This window comes from Amphibalanus amphitrite, unplaced genomic scaffold (assembly GCF_019059575.1).
Source record: "Amphibalanus amphitrite isolate SeventyFive unplaced genomic scaffold, NRLGWU_Aamphi_draft 000414F_arrow, whole genome shotgun sequence".
NCBI lineage: Eukaryota > Metazoa > Arthropoda > Thecostraca > Balanomorpha > Balanidae > Amphibalanus > Amphibalanus amphitrite.
This window is the reverse complement of record NW_024881908.1, coordinates 158,506-184,220: the sequence shown is the minus strand read 5'-3', so window position 1 is coordinate 184,220 and position 25,715 is coordinate 158,506. Positions and strand designations below refer to the sequence as shown.

Sequence of the window (25,715 nt, the reverse complement as noted above, 5' to 3'; positions counted from 1 at the left end):
GATTCTACCTTTTCGTGACGTCAGCTCGTGACGTCATTTGGAATCAAGTCTCGAAGCCCCGTTCAATCCCCATGTAAATGAGCGATTTTCGAAGCACTGTAGAATGAAGTCTGCACAAGATATATCAAACCTAAGTATCTTATCTGAAAGAGCAGACAATTTTCTGCAAGTTATCTATTACGTGTTTTTCGCTAAATCTTTTGCTTTTTTCACAAAAGCGTAAAATGTCCCCTCATGTCTCCGCAGCCTCCCTGCCGCCGGCCGCCGCGCGGTCGCGGTAGTGTAGTGGTTAGCGTGCCCGCGCAGTATTCCAAAGGTCCCGAGTTCGAATCTATGCGGTGCGGAACTTTAATTGCAATTCCAAGCTGAATATACGCACATCCAAAATAAATTATTATTCGTATAGCTAAACTGTCACCAAGCTATCCATATAAATTGACTTCACCCAAAATATCGGCAAGATTCTATTAAAATATAAATTCAAATATGGCGGCTTGGACTGCCGCGTGCGTTAGGCTCCGCCCATAGCTCCGCCCACATGCGTGACGTCATTCGTGTTAGTGGACACACGCGGAGATAGGGGACGACATGGGCCTGTTCGTCCGTTTTGTCGTTTTATATGGCGCGGCGTTGGTTGGACCCAGAATCGAATTCATAATTTTAATATTGTACAGCCAATTGGAGACCTGTTAATGGTATATTATTCATCGTAATTCTACGTCCTGCTCGGTAAGTTTGCAGTTTGCATGGCGAACAAGTGGTCAGAGGCGGGTAAGCTGTTATAATTTGACGCGTCATAAATGTATTTTGTCAGTTGTATCGTATAGTTAAAAGATTTTTGTAATTTGTTTGGGAATATTCAAGTCTTCAGCTAATTTCTTTGCTTCTTGGTGAGCTCAGTCATCTAGGTTCAAGTCCTGTGGTGGAAAAAGTGACCTTGGTGCTTGCCACATGATGGCCCCTCGGAACAGGGATTGTTACTGTTGTACGTGATCTACTGGATATTAAAAAATGCTAGAATGTTTGAATGGACAGATTGATAGTGCCAGAGTGAATCTTAGCTGTAAGGAGAACTTGTTGCATAGACCCCAAGTCCCAACCCCTACCATTCAATTATGCTATTTTGGGCACCCATTGCCTAGATGAGTGTTAGTGGTGTTTGCAATAAGCATTGATGAAGTGAAAACCTTGCATGGTTTGATATTGAAGCCATGGTGTGACATGGTATGCATGACATTTTGTAAAAAAAATGTATGTTTTCTATAAAATTGACAAAAAAATGAATCTTTCTGACAACAATCAATATATTATGTATTTAATTGTTCATCGCACTGATCATCAAATGTTTGATGTAACACCTATGCTTTGGGATTTGATAAAATACCCATGCTAATTTCTCTTGCTACATTACCTTCTCTTACTGCATTACACTCTCTTTCATCTTACTCAGTCTTTTTCTGTTTTAGGTTATCATCATTCACCTTTTTTCTTGAATGATATTCAAACAAACAGGTATGTTAAATATTGCATTATAACACCATTAAGCTGGGAATGTATAAGGTAAATAAACAATTGTTGTTAAAACTGTATGTCTATTTTTGTGATATATCAATCCTTATTGTGTTAATATTTCTTCACTTTTAGTTTTTTTTCTGGATAATTTGATGATTTTGCTCATTTTTTTGAAATATGATGAATGTAATGCATGCATGAGGACAATTTGTCTTGGGACTCGAATAAGCAAATTTATTTTCCTAATCGACATGAGAAGAAACTGTCAAACACTTTATCTTTCACATGCCATTTCAAAATTTGGTATGAATATTTTCAAATCTGTGTAAGTGTTTCACATAATACCTATGAATAATGCATCTCTAATAACTAGTTTTGAAACTTGCTCCTGCCTAATATAATTTAACAAGTGTGATCATTAAATTTTTTGCTCTTTTGTAAATTCACTCTTGTTTTAATTAAATTAGAATATCTTGAAATTCAAGAATGGCTCTCCGCTCTGTTGTTACTATTCAAGCAACCATTTAGGATTACCTTCAAAATTTGGTTGATCAGCAGACTGGGTTCCATCAATAATTGATATGTAAGTGCCTATGTCTGCTCTTAATACCATATTTTGAGAAATAAATGTCTCAAATGGACTGTAGTTATAAGCAATCTCTTTGGGAGAAGCTCTGGTAGCTTTACTTTACTCTCTTCACATTTTCTGATTTGCTCAGATTTGTGAAAAACTATACCACAGCTACATCCTAGAGGCTAGAACAACAGCTTCCATTAGAGTCCTAAACCAAGGCATCCACAGCTTAGTTGATGTTGACATGGAGCAGGGAATAGGGATGGTGGTTTATTCTTTACTTTAGCTGCATTTCTGCTTTCCTAAGCCTATCAGATGGATTCTACATGTAGATGTCCCATGTCAGCACAAAATTGGAACCCAACTATAGATACAAAGTCAGTTGAACATACCAGCATATATGTACAGTGGCAGTTTGTGTTCTGCACTCAAGTTGTGTGGTTTTGTTCTCTGCTCTGCTGTGCCAAATCCAGTGACCTCTGCCATCCCGCCTGCAGAGAGCTGGCCGCCAGACTGTTGCCCGCCATCATGGGCTTCCTGGACCAGTCCAGCACCAAGCCCAGCGGTCCCATCATCAAGGAGAGCTTCATGGTGAAGCGGTCGCAGAACAAGAAGCGCTTCGGGCCGGTCAACTACAAGGACCGCTGGTTCGTGCTGACGTCCACGGTGCTGACGTATCACGATGGAGACCCGGAGGTGAGGGCGATGATCGAACACAATGGGATAGAACAGAGTTTGTTTGATGAATGGGGAGGCATACAGACAGACATTCGAGAGAAGGCGCAGTCCACTGTGTCTGTTTCTGTGACGCTGTTTCCGCGCTTTGTCCCAGACTGCAGCTGTGCCATGTCCGAGTCTTGTCCGAATCTGCGATACGGTATCCGCATCGTTTCAGTGTTTGTAACGACGTGTATGTCCTTGTCCGCTCTGTATCCGTGTGTGTGACGCTGTGTCCGCTCCTGTGTCCGGCAGAGGAAGGGTCGGGAAAAAGGCCGCGTGGAGCTGAGCGCTGTGCGCGTGGTGGAGCCACTTAGCGAGTACGCGCTCGACAGCCGACCGCACAGCTTCCAGCTGGGCTACGGCGAGTACACGCTGTATGTTTCGGCTTCGTCAGAGATTGAGCGAGACGAGTGGCTGCGCGCGCTCAGGGAACGTGAGTGAAGGGGGAGGGGACGGGATGGGGCGGACACTGCGGGCTGGGGACGGGTGCTGCGGGCAGGGGGCGGGCGCTGCGGGCTGGGGACGGCGGGGGAACTCCAGGGAACTCGGGCGGGAGTAACCCAACTGATCAAAGCAGTGCAGCTATCAGTGTGTTTGTCTCCTATTTTAATGATATTTTAATGAAGCTTATGTCCTTAAAGATTTCTTCACAATGCACTGCCCCCTTTCTGCCATATGTCTTACTGTTCGATGTAAGGTTTTTTTTGGGGGGTGGGGGGTGGGGGGGGGGGGGGTAGTTAATGCCCATTTTCCGATTAGTTCCTTAGCATTTTGTTAACATCTTATTATAGCCATCTGTTAGTCGGCTTTGGCAATGTCCCGACATTATTTGCTCGTCTTACTGCGGACTCCCAGCTTCAGTAATCCACTTTATCTTCATGGAACCCCACATTTCTTTTTCACTTAAGCTTTCTTCAATTCCCTCCGGCGTGGTATTGTCCCATCCCCCATCCCCTTCCAGTCAAGGACAACTGGACTTCCTTTCCAGCATGACGACATAAACCACATCCCCTTCCCGTCGGTGCTATACACCAGTGCCTTTTCGTCGCTCGTACCTCCTCACCTTCCCGTGCTATCACTGGGTCCGGCTGACTCACGGTGCCGATAGCCCGCTGACACCCGGTCCCCGCTCTCCTCCGGCAGTGTGCAGGGTGAACAGTGGCCTGCTGCCGCGCTACCACCCCTCCATCTGGCAGAACGGACGCTGGCAGTGCTGTGGACACATCAACAAGGCTACTGCCGGCTGTGAGGAGGCCACGCCCATGGGCTCGGCCGACCCGGAGGTCACCGCTACGGACCCCGAACCAGTGGCCTTCGACGGCCCTACCACAGGTGCGGTGCAACGCATCTGCAGCAGCTTATGGTGTGTGCGGGTGTTTGTTTGTTGAAAGACGTGTCTTTGTCGGTTTACAGCAGTGTTGTGTTTAGTGTGTAGTGATGTTATCGCTTTTGTTCGGCTGTTTGTATCTGGCTAATGTTTGCCGCCCTCTGCTTATCGTTTTTCGCATTGTATGCGCGATGTAAGTGATGCGCGCTGCTGAGTTTGCATTGTCTCCTCGTTAGCGCTAGTATTCGGTCCCGACTTGATGCGTTCGTCACATCCTGCTTTATCTACGTCAGGACAGCTGTCCGTTGAAATTACCTTCTCAGTCAATACTGCCGGCAATCCACGGAGTATGTCCGCCCCTTGCTATTGTATTCCTTCGGCGTATCCTACACACTTAATAGCATCTGATGAACCAGCTTGCCGTCATGCACTTGCTGTCATACGAATTTCTGCTGCTTTGCATATCTGCTGCACTGCCTGTCTGTGTCTGTCCGTCGTTTTCTTTCTTTGAACCAGCCTCTTCTCGTTTGTCTGCCTGTTCTGCCTGCCTGTGACCGTGTTTCGTGTGTTACTGCTCTGACCGGCTCGTTTGTGTTGCCGTCCCTCTGCGCCGTGCGGTGGCTACAGTGGGTGCTCTCGGCGCGCCGGGCGGCGTTCCTGTCCCGTTCACCGGCCAGCCGCTCACACAGACCGCTTCAATGGTGAGTTGTACTCCGTGCCAAGAACAGTCGCTCACATATATGACTTCAGTGGTGAGTTAAACACAGCTGCTCACACATACTGCTTCAATGGTGAGTTATACCCCGTGCCAATAACACAGCAGCTTACTCAGACTGCATCGATGGTGAGCTTGACACACCCCGCCACTCACACAAACTGCTTCAATGGTGAGATATACTGTGTCAGTAACAGCCACTCACACAGACGACTTCAATGGTGAGTTTGACACAGCCCGCCGCTCACAGAGACCGCTTCAATGGTGAGTTATGCACCGAATAGGCAATTCAGTGGTGAGTAGAGTGGTGTCGACTGTCGTGTCAATAACACAGCCGCTCACACAGACGGCTGCAATGGTGAGTTCTACTCCGTGTCAGTAACGCATTTACTAACAAGCAGCATCGGGGGTGAATCATGACTTTAGCAGACAGCGGACTGCCTTGACGGTGAGTGACACAGACGCATCGATATTAAGAGACCAATGCAATCTGCCTACAGTCACTCATTCCAGTGAGGACAAGTAGGTAACACCTTTTCGTATGCTAGGCTGATTATTGTGCTAAGTCATATAAAAATTGACGTTGAATTGTTACGCCGACATAACAGGAACAAGTCGGAAATGGTCGTACTGATGGCCCCGTGTTGATGGCCGTTTGGGGTTTCACCCCTGTCAATGTTCTGTTCTCTATGGATCACACTGACCCCTCCTGTCTAACCGTAGGCTGAGGCCACCACGCCCACCCCAGCCAAACCCAAGATTGTGGTGGCGCTCTACTCCTACCAGGCCATAGAGGATGGCGACCTCTCGCTCACAAAGGTATGTCCCTGGATGGAATGTATCCCTCTCGGTCCTAGAAGCGCTGAGAGATGTAGCAAGACGTGGGAGGGAGGAAACTAAGGTCCATAGAGGAACGCTTTCGGGGAGGGAGTGAAGCTACCTCTGATATTCGAGACTTGTCTCAAGGTGAAAATCGGTGGGTGTTTAAGGTGGGATTAAAAGGCTCTCTAATCTGCTTGAATATTATGACGGAATGAACACCATGCAGAACCGAGTAGTTTCACATTGCACATGGCGTGTAGATTCAACGAATAGAGCATATTACCGTGCATCTTGCACTCGGCGCCTTTATGTAGATATCCGGTATGCTACCCATTAATTCCTCTGTACCTGCGTAGACCTCAGTATGTCGTTCCGCGTGCTGTGTGTCCCCGCCCTCACCTCGTCTCGCTCTCCTCCCCGCTGTCAGGGTGCCGAGTACGAGGTGATTGACGACACGAAGGAGCACTGGTGGCAGGCTCGGAACGCTGCCGGGTACGTACGACCGGGAATCCTCTGTAAACACAGGCTATTTAACGGGCTAGGGTGTAGAGAACCACCGGTACACACTTCAACGAGGGAGCAGGGCGAGTGTGGGAACAGAAGCTGGAACTATGCTCGATCTTCTGGATTCTTATTGCCTTTCTGTCGTTTTATAGCAAGTGGAAGTCGAAATAATTGTACCATACTATGATATTCCATAGTTTAAGTTTATTATTCCGAATACCACTGTCTAGCAACAGGTGTCCTCGAAGACGACGTGTCCGTAAATCCTACTGTTGTCACGAAAACGTGCCGCCTGTGCTGTCATGGACCAGGTTTTGACGCAATCTTCCCTTTTTGCCGACAGTGAGGTGGGCTACATTCCCAGTAACTATGTGCAGGAGAAGGAACAAATCGGCCTGCAACAGTACGAGTGAGTATCTCTCCTGCTCCTAATCGGGGTCACGTATGGAGCCCGTCGGCCCGTGATGTGATCCCGCTGGAACTATGAACGGTACTTTGCGTTAGTGGGCCGTATCGGCGAGATGATTACGGCTGGATACGGCAGCCTGTCCGTGTCATACCAGTCACCGTCTTCCGTCAGCGTATCTAAAATTTTCAATTTGCAAACATCGCCCGCCGTCTTGAGACTCAGTCGGACCCTGTCAGACCAGCAGTTGATTCCGCCCCCTGACCTGATGAGATGTTTTATTGGCCCATCTGACTACGATTGACCTCCGTCTGACCCACTGCTGACCCGCCGTTTCCCCTTTCCAGCTGGTATGTAGTCGACATGAGTCGTCAGCGTTCCGAGTCGATTCTCAAACACGAAGACCGCGAGGGCTGCTTCGTGGTCCGCAACTCCTCCTCCAAGGGCATGTACACGCTGTCGCTCTTCACCAAAGTGTGAGTATCGCTACGTCAGACAGTTGTGTAGGAATAGAACATGTAAATTACTGTTGGGACTGTACTATGTAATTGTTAGCTAGTCTGCCTGTCCGTCCTGCCCGTCCTGTCAGGCTTCCGTCTGTGTTTTGTGCCTACCCAGTCGTGTTTGTGGCTGAATGCCCCGTGGTGTAATGTGTATCGCGACGATCGCGATGGTTGCCGGTTTTCCTGGTGGCTCTGCGGTCGGGGCGTCCGTGCGGACAGGTTTACCACCACTGGTTTGTTTGTCAGAGGTCGTGTGAGGGATGTCGGACGACATGGAAAGTCCGGATGTTATGTTACAAACGCTGCATATATTTCTGATATAGTTTCCGGTGGATATTTCCGCTGCGTGATTCTTTTATAGCAGTCTCCTTTTTGTCACACGTTTTGCGCAAGTTACTGCCGTCAGTCGGGGATTATCGGTCAGGCCATAGGCTTAGTTCGGCCGCTGGTGTGTAATGTTATAGAACATGTCCGGGCAGGCTGGACACCGGTCATCGCTACCTGGCTCTGGAACATGTCCGAGCATTGGCAACGGATGATCTTACAGCCCCAGAACAGCAAACGTCGACTAAATCTGTATGGGCGCTGATAGCACATTCTTATCCTCAATCGCCGGGCACCATTCTCATGGGCCTCTGCTGGCTACTGGCTAGTTTAGACGTTAGCCCGAACGTTAGCATTAGCCATCGCGTCACTCAGGACCATGTCTCGTGCGAAAGGAGATTGATTTGCTTAATGCTTCCGATTTCCACTGAACTAAGAGACCCCACCCACAGCAGCAGAGATGTTTGGGTCCAGGGATGTCCCTATTTCTTGCCTCCCATCTTCCTCTCTCCCTCCTCTACTATCCCCGATTTCTCGATCCCCGATATCTGTCTATATTGTGCCAGCATTCCACCCCCACGGACCATCCAGCCGTTCTCGCTGGCCGCCCTCCAGAGAGCGGACGCCGGGACCTAGACCGACTGACGCGACCGCGCTGCTATGACGTGACCGATACCGATGAGGCTCAGAGCTGAGCCCAGACGATCGGAAACGATAGTGATGGCAAGATTTACCGACGTGGCTATGGGAATCGTCACGCTCGGTTAAGCACGAATGTGGGCCGACATTTTCTTTATCGAACACATCTCTGAGCTCAGTTTGATGTGAATCGCGTGCTTCATGGCGATTATCAACTTCGGAGTATCCGGGTTTTCCCTTGGCTATTTTTCAGTGGGATATTTTGGGAATAGTATCTGGCGTTCACGACGTACGTTGATGAAAGAGTGATCTTAAAGTCTTTTCAGTTGTTTGTTTTTGTGAATGTCTGGATGTATCATGATGCTCGACTTACAGGCTGTCAGTTTTTTCTGTTCTCTCATGTCTGTATGTCCCTGTAGTCCTGTCTGCCTGCGTCGCTCTCGGTTCTAACCTCTCCCTCCCGCTCCCACAGGCCGCGGTCACAGGTAAAGCACTACCACATCAAGCAGACGGCCCGGGGCGAGTTCTACCTCTCTGAGAAGCACACGTGTGCCAGCGTGCCGGAGCTGATCCACTACCACCAGCACAACAGCGGCGGGCTGGCGACGCGACTTAAACAGCCGCCGCTGGCCGCCGTCCGCTCGGCGCCGGCCACCGCCGGACTCAGTCACGGTGGGTGTTTAGATTCGGTCACACGGGCGACTGATTCAGTTACAGCTGGGGTGACAGGGGCGGGAACTCAGTCCGCTCGGCGCCGGCCACCGCCGGACTCAGTCACGGTGGGTGTTTAGATTCGGTCACACGGGCGACTGATTCAGTCACACGGGCGACTGATTCAGTCACAGGGGAAGGGGAGACGGGGATAGGAACTCAGTCCGCTGAGCGCCGGCCACCGCCGGACCTAGCCATGGTGGGTGTCTAGATTCAGTCATACGGGCGACTGATTCAGTCACAGGGGAAGGGGAGACGGGGACTCAGGCCACCGCCGGACTCAGCCACGGTGGGTGTCTAGATTCAGTCACACGGGCGACTGATTCAGTCACAGGGGAAGGGGAGACGACGGGGACTCAGGCCACCGCCGGACTCAGCCATGGTGGGTGACGAGGAGGCTCAGTCACTGGCTACTCAACCCCAACTGACATATATAAGGAAGGGCTCCCCACCCCTTCCTTTTATATGAGGAACTGGAAATCACTCACGGCAGGAAGGTGGAATGGAATTTCAGCGGGACTCTTTCCGCTGTTCGAGAGCGTCTGATTCACTGAGCTTCTCTAAACTCGTTGGGTGTAACACTGAATGACGGCATTTATCTGCTGCTGCCTTCTCCAGCCCTCCCAGCCTGCCGCCTGCTCCCTCCGCCCTTGGCTACCCTTCCCCTCTGCCTTCGTTAACCTCTCCCCCTCTCCCTGCCTGCAGATAAGTGGGAGATTGAGCCTCGGGAGCTTACGCTGGACGTGGAGCTCGGCTCGGGTACCTTCGGCGTGGTGCGGCGAGGCAAGTGGCGCGGCTCCATCGACGTGGCCGTCAAGATGATGAAGGAGGGCACCATGTCCGAGGACGACTTCATCGAGGAGGCCAAAGTCATGACGTAAGTGCCGGGGAAGAGGCTGGTGTCCGCGGGTCTAGTCTGGTTTGTAGGGTGTCGATAGGTTGGGTCTGGTCGGGTCATTAAGGATCCAGATCCCTAGTCATGACGGTTTGAGCCTTGACGCTTGGCTGCTGCAAGTAGGGAAATAATTGCTTTTGGTCTGTATGACGCAATTCGTTTTTACCGAGCTTTGCCTTCCGCCCTTGGTACTGTATGGTTTCCCTAGTTGTCCATGTCCACGTAACAAAAGCACGTACAAAAAGACTGACGCCATATCTGCTGCGGAAGCCTTTGAACCAGTGACGTCACAGTTCTCTGACGTCAGAGCCGGGCGTCGGTGGCCGGCGGTGACTGGGCGGCTGCAAATGACCGGGGAGGGTCGGTGTGGGTCTGGATATGTCTGGATGCTTTGACTTCTGCGGGATGGATCATTAGTCAGGTACATACAGCGTCACACGATTTCTATGGTGTTTGGTACCCGCTATTTCCATGGCTTGTGGAATATTCGTCATGCTTTGATACTGCACTGAATGATTGGTGGAGTACAAGTTAACAAAGGCGATGTACCCAACTCTTGATGTGTTTCACATCCGTAGTTAGCGTGTCACACAGACCGGGGTCTGGTTGCAGTGTGTGCCGGTGCCCATTCCGCTCCTGGCTATGAAACGGACAAATCCGTCTGCAGTTGTGCTGAAGCTGCAAATGTCGGGCCGCATATATTGGTCTCCGTTGCAGAGTTTGACGGCAGTGTTCGCATCACCAGACCCTTGAGACACAACTGTTCCGGCTGCATGTATGATCAGCTTCATAGGGGCGGTAGTGGGTATTTGCCCGGTCTGTGCTGTCGGTGGTGTCTTTGTCCTATCTGAATAGTGGGGTGTGGTCCTGTCTGGCCTACACAGGCGACCGTTTTGTCGCATCTCGGTCGGGGCGCAAACTGTGACCCGACCGCCATTTCGGTCCGTATAGCCCGCCCATGGTCGTGAAAATCCACCAAACGACCGGTCGTCCAAGGAAATCGGCCGACAGTATTCTTGAACAAGACTGATGGCTGAAATGTCTGTTTGATTTGGGCCGATCTGTCTAGCATTGTCTGCCATTTGCAGCGATATTTTGATCATGACAGTAGCGAGTGGTCTGTCTGGTGCAGCATTTTTGTCTGCCCAGATGGACGGCAGTGGTCGCCGTTCTCCGATCGAGTTCCGGCTTTGGTTCCGTTTCGCATTGTCCATTGTTCCCTCATCTCATCCCTCCACTGTCTCCTCGACTCCTCCTCACCACTCCCACTCTGCCCGCTCTGTTTTTACCGCTCCATCCTCTCCCCCTCTATCCATTCTTATTTCCCCTTCTCTGTCTCTGTTGCCTCCCGGCCGCCGAGTCTGGCACTGGTGGCGCCGGGCCCGGCTGAGTGTCGTTTTTGCCGCCCAGTCCGGCTCATTAGTGAGCCCTCAGTGACCCGACCGGGCCGGAGCAGCCGGGTCGATGGTAGGCGCCACAGACCGACTCTGATCTGATGACCCTCCCAGGCGGTCATCAGAGGGACGGTGAGGGGCGGGGTGACTGGTGGGGCTCGGCTGTTGTCCCCTGCTGGCGGGCCACCGCACCGCAGGGGGACAATAATCATGGGGCAAATGGGGTTGGGACCTGGACAGTACAGCTTTGGACTTTTGGTTCTGAATTCGTCATGAGTCAATTGTCACGATTGGTTGTAGAACATGGGTCACTAGCGGTGCTGTTTATAAATGTTTGGATGTATTATAGTTAGCCTGGAAGTGCGTCTCGGACATCGTTGAGCCCTGACTGCAAAAAGAGATTTGCTGGCGCCTGCTACGGCTGCTTAATCTAATGCAGCGCCAGCAACATATTTTGTAGTGGATCTTCTTGTTTTTGTAAAGCTGGAAGCATAATATTGACTTGATACCTTGTGTTTTCCTAAGGTTTCATTTCTTTTGTGAAGTCAATACCGGTCAAGGTTGATGTCAGTTTTCCGCTACTAGCTCTGTGGGATAGTGTGCCCACGTTACGTCTGAGGTTTGTCTCTAGAGATGTCATTTGCTCTATCTACTCATCTTATTCTTGTCTCGAAATGCAGCTAATTTGTGAATGATGACCATAACAAGTTTAAAACTTAACCTGCTTTCTATTAGAAGTGTGCCTTTTCTGGGGTATGTGGCATGCCGCTAGACCTATAATTCACACATGGACTCATCTTCCTGTCCTCCCGTCGCTGTAGTTCTCCATCATATGTCGCTGCCACTATCTAACACGACGTCTTCAGTAATGACGTGCTGTCTCTGCCCCTGTGACGAATCTGGCGCGGCGCCGGCGCCTACCGTCTCGTCTCGGGTGGCGCCATTTGTCTCCTCAGTGGTGACGCGCCGCCGTCAGTCATGTCGTCGGCTGTCTGGGCTGACCCGCCCCGCCCCGCCCCGCCCCCGCCCCCGCCCAGTAGGTGGACCCTGTGCCGTGGTCTGTCTTCCGGCTGGCAGTGAAGGCAGAACAGCGGTCGCTGGGTTGAGATAACAGATCCAATTGTTGAAACGTTGTTAGTTTCTCCGTCTCCGTCTGAGGAAGCACCTGAATTGCACAGATGGGTGGTTTAAAGATGGAGTGTGTTCTAAATAGTTCTACGAATGGACTGTCGACTGTATTCATGTATCCCTGCGTACTACCATCACGTCTCCAGAGCTAAGTGCAACATGACATTGATGTCCTCCCCATATTCTTACTCCCCACGCCCTCCTGCTCCTCCGCAGGAAGTTACAGCACCAGAACCTGGTGCAGCTGTACGGCGTGTGCAGCAAACGGAGACCCATCTTCATCGTCACCGAATACATGAAGAACGGCTCTCTGCACAGCTACCTGCGCAAGAACGAGGCTACCCTGATCGCCAACATCGAGGTCCTCCTGCACATGTGTATTCAGGTGAGAGGTGGCTGAAGTCTGGGCGGCCAGGGGGACATCGGACGCTGGCTGGAACTCAGGGGTGCTGGAGGATGTATAGGCGCGTTGTCGGGCGGTCAATCTGTGGTTTGTTGAATTGTCACACTGTGCGACTGTTGGATGTGGGTTGTAGCACGTAGGGCTGCGACTCTGTGCGTAGTCGGTCTGTCACTCTTTAGTTTGTCGGGACCTTCACACTGTTGCTTGTCGGTCTGTCACCGGGCCGGGACAGCCTGGGACGGACTGTGTGACCGCCGTCGGTCGCTCTCCGACTCCGCTCACCCCGGCGGCGGCCCGGCGCGGCTGCCGGTACCGGGATGGGTAATTCATGGCGGCCAGTATCGCTCACGGCTTAATTCATTGCAAGGCCGTATCGTCCGCAGCCGACGGAACGCCGCCGGTAAAGTTCGATGGAGTTGGCCATTTGTTTGCCCTGCTGGAGCATTTCTATTTCAGATCGCTCTTCCGACTGAGAACAGTCGGTGTGGGCGGGGTGCTTGGTAACTGAGCTAGAACTAGTTCTGTGAATCACGTTTCTTAAAATACAGGATATGTTTGCGACACTTGTACCCTCCTCACGTGTTTTTCCTGTGATGCTTGACGTGCACTTAAGCAGCTATTTTTAATGAAATGTCGGAAGTTTGTTTGCTTCATTACTGGAGCCTTACACCCATCACCTTTTTACCTTGATCCGGTCTCAGGGACGCGGCGCGCAACATTGACCCCGAAAGGTTGCCTTTGTTGACGCAGAGTTTGTGAATGTTTGAAACGAATAAACGACGTATTTAACGCTTGCTGCATTATTGGTTATTAATGAAATTAACAAAGTTAATAATCACCTATTTTCCAGAATCCAGAAATAAGGATAGTCTCGTGAGTTTGTTCCTGTTGAACAGTCTTGTGAGGTTAGGCCAACACCAATTGGCTAGCCTTATAAGGATAAGGTTGCGTTTGTAGTTGAACTGTCTGGACACTTAAATAGCTGAAAGAATAGGGCCGTTCCGAGTCATACCAACTGGTACTCTCCTAACACCCGACCCATCATTCTCGCTCTGTTTGGGCGCTATGGGGTTAGAACTAACCGCCCTCCCCCCCCTCTCCAGGTGTGTAAGGGCATGGCCTACCTGGAGCGTCACAACTACATCCACCGGGACCTGGCCGCGCGCAACTGTCTGGTCGGCTCCGAGATGAACATCAAGGTGGCCGACTTCGGACTGGCCAGGTGAGTCGTGAGACAGTCTGGCCGCTCCTCATCTGCTCTTGATTCGATGCTAATCTGCTCCAGACAGCTCAAAATCTTTTCCTTCCGCTACCTAATGGCCTCAGAACGCTTGTGTTCCTTAACGTGTAACTCTCACCTCTATAAGAACTCAAAAACTTCGCTTCTGACCCGATATCTCTCCGGTTGTATGTTATATTTATCTGGTAGGTGCCCCGTTTACCGTCCTTGTTATCCTGTATTGTGTTACGTCGTGTAGGACAGCATGTCACTCGCCGGCACTGTGCCTGAGCTATACCATTCTCTACCATACTATCGTATGTTTTTTAAGTGCATTTCCCTCGTCTCAGCTTTTAAGTGCATTTCCCTCGTCTCAGCTTTTAAGTGCATTTCCCTCGTCTCAGCATTTATGTATGTACGACGTGTCCCACTGAAGGTTGTCAGTGACGTCCCCGTCACCTCCGTTCAGGTACGTCCTGGATGACCAGTACACCAGCTCGGGCGGCGCCAAGTTTCCCATTAAGTGGGCCTCGCCCGAGGTGCTGAACTACACCCGGTTCTCGTCAAAGTCGGACGTCTGGGCGTTCGGTGAGTGGACGGCGACTGTGACTCGTGGGTGCAGCATGAGGGACGCGGAGGGGGCAATGCTGGAAATGAGGCCTTTTGCTGGTCCCAGTCCTGTCCAAACGATTTTGTTCTCCTTTACAAATTTAATATGTTCCGGCACCTGAAATCTCTTAAATTTCCGGCCTGTGTGGCGAAAAACTGCTATTATTACGCCTAAAACATGCAGTTATAGCATTGAGAAGAACATATTTTATCAACTGTCATATTAGGCCAAACATATTTCCTGTTGAGTGTTCTAAAAGCTGGCCGGTTCTCCGGACAGATTTTATTCTCCGGGATCAGGACCAAAATTTACTATTCCAACATTGGGAGGGGGTGGCTAAGGGACTGGGTGCTTGTCTCTGTGCGCTGGAGACAGGAGGGTGTTGTAGGATTGTTGCTGAGAGAACGGGCTGTGGAACCGATGCTGTAGAGTTGAACAGGCAGTTCGGGTCCATCAATCGTTCTGAGGTGTCTGATTGGATAGACTGATCGGCATAGTGATCGGCAGGTTCTTGGGGTTAATCAGGCGTGTAACGTATTTGTGGGTAGCGATATCCTTCAGTTTCCGATGATGCAAAAAGCAGAATATAAATTTGACCAAGCTATTGTGCTTTTTAAGTGGGATTTTCTAACAGTCCTAAACTGGAATTGATACCGAGCGCATTGTTCGACATCGTTTCCAATTCGACTGGTGCTGACTGTCGACGCTCTTTTATTCTTGGTATATTCGACCATCTTTCCTTTTGGGGGTAGGTATGTTATATCATACTCAGGTCGCGACGTGCCTCTGCATCGATCCGATGACAAACTCCGTCCGTCTTCGATATTCCTCATATTCCTGTCAGTCTGGTGTCCTTATTTTCCGCGTCGAGTAGCGGCGCGGTAAGACGACCCTCGCCGGCATCTGCCGAGCCATGAAGCCGGTAATATTATCCTTCACCGGTCACCGTGGCTAACGAAGGTAATCCGACTCCCAATGGCGAGGAGCTTGAGCCGCACACAGACCTGAGTCAATGAAGCATCCTCCGGTGTCGCCAGGTGTCCTAGCGCTTACACCAATGCTACGGAAGCCTCGCCTCTGGTGTCTGTACTCTGTGTTAAAGGGACCCTCCCACCTTAACATTAGTTTTGAGTTGAGATAGCCAAGTTTGCGGCCAGGCTCAGAAACCACCATTTATCCTGGTCGCAACCCCCGCAGCTTTATGGTGTTCAAGAAATTTCTTCCCTTTACTTGCAGGGTGGGACCAGCGTGGTCCCTATCTCTTAACCATTACGGGAATCTGATGACGTCAGCGGAGATCTAACGATTTTTAAATATTTTACTAAAACGTTTGGTAGCACGCGGTGGTATATGCTGCTTTGCGCGCAACAAATGCCGCACTTTCAAATAAAGTCGCTAAGAACAGCGGAGATCCCAAAAAGTAAACAAAGGTAAAAGTCTAATATCTTGAAAACCCGTGAATATTTTTCGATGAAATTTGGTAGATAATCGTTTTTACTCTTTCTGAACCGAGCGACATCACTTTCATGCCAATTCATTAACTTTTTTGAAGGTGGGAGGGTCCCTTTAATCTGATTCGCTTTAAAGAAAATTGCCGTGCCCAAGGGTGCTCTCAATTGGTTATCTCTGAGGCTGTTAGTTCAGCATAATTAATTCTTATTCCTGTCTCTCGTCCACTTTTCTCGTTCTCGAGAGCATTTTTAGAATGGAAACGAGGGACGGGCAAGTGAAAAGACACGTCTGAAAGGAATTCGCCTAATCTCATCGTGTGTCCGTGTGTGGAGTCTGCTGGCCGTGTGGGCGGGGCGGGCGCGGCGCCTGGTTCCGGGAGCTCGCTGGGCCGGCTCCTCGCTCGTCCCAATTAGCGGCTGATGTCGGCCGGCCGCGCTGACGACGCGGGCGGCGGGAGGAAGGGAGGCTTTCCGACCGGACCCGGCCGGGAGCTATCGACCCGGACGGCGACCGGAAAACCGCCCCTCCCCGCCGCCGGGGAGGGGGAGGGTCACTGCGGTCCGCCTGGATACAATGCACTGAGACTGACGGGGACTAACGACTACTGGCCAGGGTCACTGTGGGCTACCTGATTACCATAGACTGAAACTGACACGGCTCACGACAATAACACAGCCACTGTAGATAGCCACTGTCTGGCTACAACGGAGTGAGATTGGTGGGGACTGACTACAATTGACTGTGACTCACGGATACTGACGAGTGACTGGTGGCGATAGACTGGGACTGACGGGACTGATGTCACCGTCGCTGGGTGATCGATTTGTACTGCCGATCGCCGATGATAATGGGCGTGGGAGACTCTGTGATTGGATAGCCGTAGCGAATATTCAGTGATTGGGATAGCTGCGATAGTGCTCTGAACGCACTGGTCATGCACGGAGAGCTTCATGCTTGGGATATTTGTGATGGAGATTCGTCCAGGGAGGCCTTTCTGATCCGAAGAGCCGCAAACAGCCTCTGAATAATCCACCATCATTCACTCAGAACTACCAACTTTCCAGCACTCGGGGCTAGTTAGATTAGACGGAAACAGCGTTTGTTAGAAGGCAACTAGCTGAAAATGCATCTCCTTCCAAAGCTAAAATGTTCTGGAAAACCGTTCCACGAAGTTTCCACGAAGCTATCCAATGGGAACTTTTGACTAGCAGTTTCTGAGTATGAGGAACAACTACGTTTCTACGACTCAACTCTATTTCTGAAGCTGATGGCTGTTTTTGTATGTTTGGTTTGCCGGGTGAATCGGCGCTATTGCTAACTTTCAACCGATTAACCGCGAATCATCGATATCTAACATCCGTCCTTAAATCCATCATTCCATTATCAATGCCGAATATGACCGGCCAGCCCGTGGCCTGTGGAGTCTGCGTGAGCTGGCCGGGAAATTGACCCCGAAAGAGGCCCCGGCAGGCCGTTACGGTAAGCTGTGTCGAACACTATCGTCCTGCGAGATATATGATCGTCTCTTTGCTCTGGACGGTCCGCTGGGCTGGTTCGTTGGGTCAGCTGTATCCACTTCAACGGATTGTGAGAATCGCACCGTCCTCGGTTGGCTGCCATATTCCACAATATAGTCTATATCCCTGACTATTAGGTCGTTCAATAAGTAACGAACAATCGGTCATAACTTCTTTATTTCTTTGTTTAACACTTTCAAACTTTCACAGATTATAGATCAAATGTTTCTTAATGTAGCCTTTGCCTCAAACCAGTCGCCGCCCGCCTGCACATACTTCTCCCAGCGTTCCGGCCAACGCCGGAATTTCGCCCGGAAAAACGCGTTTTCCGTCTTTTTCACCCAGTTCTTGACAGCGCACCTGACTTCAGCGTCGGTCTCGAAGTGTTCACCACGGAGGCCATCCTTCAGGGGACCAAAGAGGTGAAAATCTGAAGGAGCCAGGTTCGGACTGTAGGGCGGCTGGGGCATGATATTCAGCCCCGTCTCGCGATCTCCTCGCGTGTGGCGTGAGACATGTGCGGACGAGCGTTGTCATGGTGTCATCCTGGTGGGCTTTCTTGAACCTGGGCGGACTATGGACAGCGGGCCGCTACATCACAGTCCTGCAGGAGACTGAGAAAAGCAATCCTGAAGAAGAGGCGCGGCTCGGGTGTCAACAACATCACCATACACCATGACAACGCCCGACCGCACTTGTCTCACGCCACGCGCGAGTAGATCGCGTGACAGGGCTGAATATCATGCCCCAGCCGCCCTACAGTCCGGACCTGGCTCCTTCAGATTTTCACCTCTTTGGTCCCCTAAAGGATGGCCTCCGTGGTGAACACTTCGAGACCGACGCTGAAGTCATGTGCGCTGTCATGAACTGGGTGAAAAAGACGGAAAACGCGTTTTTCCGGGCGGAATTCCGGCGTTGGCCGGAACGCTGGGAGAAGTATGTGCAGGCGGGCGGCGACTGGTTTGAGGCATAGGCTGCATTCAGAAAGGTCTGATCTATAATCTGTGAAAGTTTGAAAGTGTTAAATAAAGAAATAAAGAAGTTATGACCGATTGTTCATTACTTATTGAACGACCTAATAGAATCGGGCGGCTTCCGCTTAACCACAGCCGGCGATAAGTTTGCGGCTCGCATATCCCCGCATGAGGTCTCCCATCGCCCTCTATCCACCGGTCATGGGTGGCCGGCCGCAGACTCCCGCCGTCCGCTGCAAGGGCGGATCCGAGGGGGGGGCCAACGGGGCCATGCCCCCCCAAGACGGTCAAAGGGGGGGCCATACTATCTTTTGGCCCCCCCAAGACATAAGTCAAGAAAACTAAAAAATAAACATTCTCAAAGTTCCTATGCTGAAAAACTGAAATATTGCTTTGATGATTGAGTGACCTTGGGGCAAACGTGAAAAACTCTGCCAACCAGAGTCAAAATGGCCTGTGCCGGCGAGGGTTAACATGTAGGAGAAATCGACATGATATCACATTGTTATTCGCATTCATAGGCACGTGTTCTGTATTGTGTACTGGTTGGTTTTAATTGCAAATTTGTTGGAAAATAAGATTGTCATTAGGCACTTTTTTTTAAAAGAAAAAGGTATTTTCAACGTTTGCCATAGCCAAATGTGTGATTCTTGTCAGAAAACTGAGGAATGATCATGACAACACTGAGTATAATCAACTTCAGCTTGAGAGATTTCAGAAGCTTCTTAATAGCTGAAGCTTCTTCATAGTTCATTAACACTATTAGCCAGGAGCTTTCTTGTCTCATGCCTGAATGTATATGGATTTAAACCTCGCCCGTACTGGCGTTTTGTCAGCCGCGAACGTATAGGGGGGGAGGGGGGGGGGGTCCGTTGCCCCCACTGCCGTTTGGCCGCTGATCGAGCTAGAGCTTCGCGAAAAAAAACGAGCGTGCTGCCCGTGACGAGAGGAAGACGATGATACCCAATTTCAGGTCCTAGGTCATTGGTTCATGGTTGACCTTCCAGGTCAGGTCAATGACCCAAAAGTCGGGAAAATTGGGACCTGTTAGAGCGTCCTAAGTGTGGCTGAGCTTTTTCGGGGCGCTGATCACGAATATCGTGTTAGTGTTGATCCCAGAAGATGTCTACATGCATTTAGGCCAGGTCGGGTCAGGTCAACCAGTAGTGGTCCTGCCGGGTATTCGTAGTACGTGTCAACCGCCTCTGACAGCTTCGTAACATGTTACGAAGGCACCAAAAGTACTTCGTAAATGTTCAAATGGTTGCTGAATTCGAGTTCAGCTCCAAAAACTAGCCTAGAAACATGTAAAACTCGAAAAAGTGAACTGAGGTCATCAAAGGTCAATGACCTGACCTGACCTTCAGGTGACCTTCACACCCATCCAAATGCATGGGACCAACATCATATCACATGTTTGAACGCTTGAAACCACGAAAAGACTGCAAACGCGCGGCTAATGCGAGCCAACATACGCCGAATCGCGATCCCGGCCAAACATGGTCTCGAGAAATAAGTCACAGGTCAAAGGTCACTTGGGTCAGGGTAATTAAAGTTTTAGGGTAGATGCAAAATTGATTAACTCGAGGGTACTGAAAGTTTCGTCGCGATTAGCCGTTTTTACGCGAGTTATTCGCCAAAAACCGAGGGGGTGGGGTCTGTTCGACCCCTCCCCCCTATACGGGCGAGGGTTAACAGAGGAAGACACAATTTCCCCTTACCTCTACTTGTTTTTGAAGTGTTTCAAGCGTCATTTTGAGAAGGTGCTTTATTCAGTTAGGGGGTGCATGTGCACCCCTAAAACCCCTAATGCTCAACCATATGTCACTAACTAAACCCACTATTTGAAGTTATACTTAATGACACATGGGTAGTTTTCACTCAACATAGTAGGATAATTAAACATTAAATGCAAAATTAGAGCTTGAGATTGTCCGGCATTTAGCCCAACAGGATACCTCTTCAATCGTCCTAGCTGAACCCAGCATAAGCTCAGCTTGTCTGAACTCGGACACACCATCAACATTGCCGAGTCTGAATTTGAGCTCGACGCCGGGCCATGGGCCTGAACTTTGTGGTCATGGGCGCGGGAGCTGGGGGTCAGTGGGGGCAGCCTGCCCCCACAACTCTGGGGCCGTGGGGGCGCTGCCCCACAACTTTTCATAGGGCTAGGAACCGTCGGGGCAGCTTGCCCTCCCTGAATTAGCGGTTGTGGGTCACAAAGGAAAACTAAAGGGAAGAAAACATTTAAGAAAAAAAAATCCCCCTATTTACCTGACTTGACAGCTCACGTGGAAGATTTAAGCCTTTATTCTACGTTACCAAAAAGGTAATTCCTTGACTCAGCTGAGACAAAATATCTCACTTTTTGCAAATAATTTCGTTTCGTTTTTTTTTTTTTCGATGAAAAGGCGAAGGGTGAAAAATAAGTGGCCTAAAACCGGTGAGAAAACTAGATTTGGGGGTACCCTAGGTTTGGCTAGTCCCAACCGGTTGCCCCCCCCCCCCCCCCAAGACGGCCGGCTGGATCCGCCCTTGGTCCGCTGTGTCCACACTCTCCCCTCTCTGGCCCTCTCTCTCTCTCTCTCTCTCTCTCTCTCTCTCTCTCTCTCTCTCTCTCTCTCTCTCTCTCTCTCTCTCTCTCTCCCTCCCTCCCGGACACGTTCTGACGGCTCAGAGGAGGCTGCTGGGACGCTGAATGGACGGCTGGTGTCCCCGCCGGCGGCGCGCCTGACGTTTTTGCGCGCGGCCGAGTGGCGGCAGCCGGGGCACCGGAGAGCTGAGAGCTGGCGCAGCTCAGCCCGTAATGGCTGCCGCAGCTCCCGTCAGCTGCGGCAGCCCGGCGGCAATGGGCTCCCAGAATAGGCGGCGGCTCGCGGCGTCACTGAACCTCACCCCCGCTGCAGACGCCTGGTTTTTGTCGGTAGCGGGGTGGCTTGTTGTTCGAATACCGCTCGTCAGGTGCGGTTTTAGAGGCGCACGGCACAGTCAGCTCTGCCAAATGATCAAACGGACATGATCTGACTGATCGAGCGTCGCTAGAACCTCATCGTCGAACTGCGATATGTCAGTTTGCTGCTTAGGTGGGATGCGCTCTTAGTACGTTATTGCAAACGTGTTTGCCTCTGATATAACTGATGTGGGACTGGTGCCGTATTATTTGCCATGTTACAGCTCTGGCTGGATATCTGGATTACAGGGCTCCAAGCGTATTAGCCACCGGCATAATACGCTCCTGTAACCCTCTCTAACATGTATTACCGGTAACCTGGCACGACCTTCGTTCCTTTACCCATATTCTTAACCAGCCTGATGCGCGTCTATCTCTCTCCCCTGTCCGGTAAGTACGGCTCTCGCGACATTCAGCGTTAGGTTTTGCACTTTTACATTTCCGGTTATATCTCAGAAACTAATCGATCTACGATGAAGCCATTTTACACGATCATGGCCGGCTTGTGAACCAACAAGTCGATCGCATCTTCAACACTTTAAAGCTTAAGACGACGAAGATATAGCCTGAAGTATACTAAATTTTCTAGGTGCAAAACCTACCGCTATAACCCGTGAGACCTGTACCAGTATCTGACGCTCTATCTCTTCCTCTGTGCAGGTGTTCTGATGTGGGAAGTCTTCACCTGCGGGAAGATGCCTTACAGCCGAATGAAGAACGCAGAAGTGGTCGAGCGAGTGCAGCGGGGTCACGTGCTCGAACGGCCAAAGTACTGCGCTAAAGACGTGTATGAGGTGAGTACTGCGAATGCCACCTAATGCTGTCCGCTGCTCGACTCATCAGTGATGAAGTGATGGTATTTGTAGTGATGACACTACCACAACTGCTAGCTTAATGCTACTGATGGTATTGATCAGCATTGCCGAACGCAGACGCCTCTCCATAGAGATTTGCTGGGCGCCGTAACTATTTGTGTATGGTTGGAGGTTACAGCATGGTCGGGCAGTAATGAAATGGCCAAAGAAGTGACAGTAAAAAAGCACATTTACTAGCACATTTACTAGTCGTCATACGTCCCCCGAATCGTCCCACCACACCCCGGAGAATAGTTCACCGTGAGAGAAACCCTGTAGAGAGAAGCCCTCGTCCACTGCAGCCCTGCAGTCTGCAGTGGAGTGGCCGGGACGCTCATCTGGTCTGTCTCCAGGGATGAAACTGCGGCAAAGTTGTGCCGCAGCGCCGACAGATAACGGCGGCGGGGTGGTAGGGTCCGCCGTCTGAGTGAGATGGTCAGACAGCTGACGGACTCGACATATGGTGTCCGGCGGCAGGCGACCCGCTGGTGTACGCTGGTGTACCATGCGATGTGGTAATCTGGTAGACCAATCGCTGTGGTGCTGTAGTAAACCACCCCAGCGGGTATACGGGTACACCACTCGCGTAGTACTTTGGGGTACCACTCCGGCTATGGCACGCCGGTTGCGATGCCCTGTGATGGTAGCTCTGGTACGCCACGGTCTGAGGAACTAACATCTCACGTCATGCGCTGTGGGACGGACAGTATACCGCGCTTTGGAACGGCCGCCGACCGGTGAATATTTGACAGCGTGACACCCGCCGTCGGAAGAGGGTTCTGAATGTTCCATGGCGACCTCGAACTGGAGTCAGTGGGCTGACTTTAGGTCACGCGATGTGGAGTCTGCGAGTAACCACTGCCTTCAGGCGGATTCAGTGAGAATTGCTGTCACGGCAGTGCCGTTTCTAAATGCAAAAATCATCCACTTACTTTTGTGCTCAATCGATTTTAATTTTAAATAGGCCGATGCGAGCGCCGTTCATTAATGTGGTATTTTTCAAGTAGCCCATTCATTGTTATATTTCACTTTGCCTATGGTATACCTACCTAACCTAACAAAGGTTTTAATGTGATAAAGACTGATGACCAGAACGGACAAGGTTCATAAGCAATCTTCATCAGTCTCCGTCACTGTTGGTATGATAGCACCCTGACCGCGATATCAGGAGCCGGGGGGTGGAGCTCTGCGATCTAACTTTGTTTTACATGGAACACAGCATCGGCCGGCTGAGTTACGACCAATACAGAGATGGCCCATCGGCCGGCCTCGGGGGCTGTCCACCAGCCGGGCCTCCGCTCCGCACCGGCTGATTTACAGCCCTGTATTAATCCCCGTATGGATCACACTCAAATAACGCACTGCTCCGCCACACCGGCTAAGAGTATGAGTTTCGGCGGAATTTATATCCACCGGGACCGGTTTCGAGTGCGTTTCTTTGCCGGGGACAATTTATGGTGGTGCTATATGGGCCGGGACTGCCGGTCGGTGCTACTCCTGAGATCCCCGAGCGGCGATCCGGTGTCTCTGGAACACCGTGACCGGCCGGGACAGAGCCGCGGCGGGCGGGCAGAGACACACCACCAGCTGCAGCGGAGTACGGTCAGAGTCGTGCCAGATGGACCGCCGACCGGACCTCCCGGACCCGGCTGAGAAGGTCATGGGTCACGGCTGAGGACGGTCAGAGGAGAGATAAGAAGGTCACGGCAGCCGTGGCGGGCACTGCGGAGAGGAGGTAGTCCGTCCCTCGACTGTTCCGGCTGCTTTCTGTGTGTGTGCTCTGCTGAGATACTGCCCTCCGAGAGTCTCATGTGCCGAAGATAAGCTGCTGGGCTGTGGTCACCGCCTGGGGTCCATGTAGTGTGTGGATAGGGTGGGACAGGGGCTGCTCCTGCTTGCCGTACTAGAAACTGCGCGCCCAGCTTAGAGCTGCTGTGGTGTTCTGCTACTGACCGTGCCGTTCCCTCTCTCCGTCCGTCAGGAGATGCGGTCATGCTGGCAGTACAAGGCCGAGGAGCGGCCGGCGTTCTGGCAGATCCGCGAGGTGCTGCTCACCATCTACCAGAGCGTGGTGGCCGACTAGGCGCCACTGTCGCCGCCCGAGGCGCGCCGGCCGCGCCCAGTCGGCAGCTCTTCACCCTCCGAGGACGGCTCGTGGCGCTCGGACACCGAGTCGCCCGGCCGGCGCGTCCTGCTGGCTGTCCTCTGAGAGGACGGCGCGGCGGACCGGCCGCGGAGGGCCGTACCAGCCGAGACCAACGACATTACCTCGAGCGCGCACGGGGAGAGAGCTGGAAATACTCAGATTCCTACTGGTGGGTTTGTGACGGAAGTGTGTGGGGACGAGCGGCGCGGCGCCGACTCCGACCTGTCTTTCAGTGGTGGCGGCCGGCCTGGCACGAGGCCCGGCCGAGCCGCCGCCGGGCGGTTTTACACAGGACAGGACGGACGGACGGACGGACGGTCGAACGGGGATGCTTGCTACCGATTGGAACTGACGCGAGTTGACGCGCCGCCTTTTGGAGGACTTTTATGGTTGTGACATGCGCATTTTGCAGGAGGGTCAGTTGTTTGTTCTCGCTCCGATGTCCGTGTCAATAGTTATTATGGAGGTTGTGCCGATCAAGCGTTTGTGAATACTGGTTATGTGCGTGTGCTCGGCCGCTGCTGCGACGGCGCGGCGGAGCCGTTTGAGGTGTTTTATACAGTATATACCGTATCCGTGTATCTCAGAGTCGTCGGCCGGTGCGGCGTCAGTGCGCCGGCGGCGGTCCAGACAGTGTTTTATCCGTCTGAGCCGTAATTGGACAGCCGAGGCCCCGTTGGCTGTTGGAGGTCGCTCACTATTATTGTCAGATGGACGTGCCTTACAGTGTTCAATGCTGGAACGCCAGCGCCGCTACAAGTGCCTTCCCAATGTCACAGTACTGTTGTACGATGCACTATCTTTTATCGGTTATTTGCCAATCTCCTGTGATATTCACTCTGATATTCTTCCTTCTGCTCTGATACCCTATCCGAGTCCTGAGCGACCGGTACTGGTACCGTGCAGGATGAGACTCTGCTTTAGGAATCGGAGTACCGATCTTCGGACAACTCTCACTTTATTCACTTAGATGATTTAGAACGACTTGTTCTTGCTAGATGACTCATCTATTTCGACATGAAGACATTATCGCACGCATACTTCCGAATAGCCCGTTTTCGTGCATGGATTTATAGCGATTTTAATAAATAAAACATATGACAAATATGGCGTGTTGGACTGTTGTCTCGGCGCTACAAGGTTGGTTGAATTGCAAGTACAGACAGATGATGGTCTTCCTGCAATTGCATGGTATGAAACTATCATCCGTAGTGCACAATTCGAATTTGACCCGTATGCCATGGGTAACAGTGCAGCGTTCCCCACGTTAATTAACGACCGGTCGTGGACTCGTGTAGGACGCCAGCCGGTTGAGGTCGAGTGGCGCTGCCCGGGCGGTTGGTTCGGTCATTGCCGTCCCGTCGGGTCGTCCGTACTCAAGTCCGTGCCGATCGGAGTGATGGTGGTCGGCCGCTG

The 25,715-nt window shown here is 51.4% G+C and overlaps 1 protein-coding gene across 3 annotated transcripts; it reads left to right on the top strand.

The window, feature by feature from the left end:
• Positions 1-554: 554 nt before the first annotated feature.
• On the top strand, positions 555-25,404 carry LOC122390911 (tyrosine-protein kinase Btk29A-like). Of its 3 annotated transcripts, XM_043384361.1 has the most exons (17): positions 555-729; positions 1,467-1,512; positions 2,584-2,782; positions 3,059-3,239; positions 3,950-4,138; positions 4,761-4,834; positions 5,572-5,667; positions 6,098-6,162; positions 6,518-6,583; positions 6,928-7,056; positions 8,519-8,718; positions 9,463-9,634; positions 12,391-12,559; positions 13,681-13,799; positions 14,266-14,384; positions 21,960-22,093; positions 24,135-25,404. In XM_043384361.1, the coding sequence occupies exons 3-17, from the start codon at positions 2,615-2,617 to the stop codon at positions 24,234-24,236; spliced, it is 1,983 nt and encodes a 660-aa protein (XP_043240296.1). In that variant the 5' UTR covers positions 555-729; positions 1,467-1,512; positions 2,584-2,614; the 3' UTR covers positions 24,237-25,404. The 3 variants fall into 3 exon arrangements, with proteins under 3 accessions (XP_043240296.1, XP_043240297.1, XP_043240298.1); XM_043384362.1 differs by lacking the exon at positions 1,467-1,512; XM_043384363.1 differs by lacking the exons at positions 555-729; positions 1,467-1,512 and adding an exon at positions 1,540-1,560.
• The last annotated feature ends 311 nt before the right edge of the window (positions 25,405-25,715 follow it).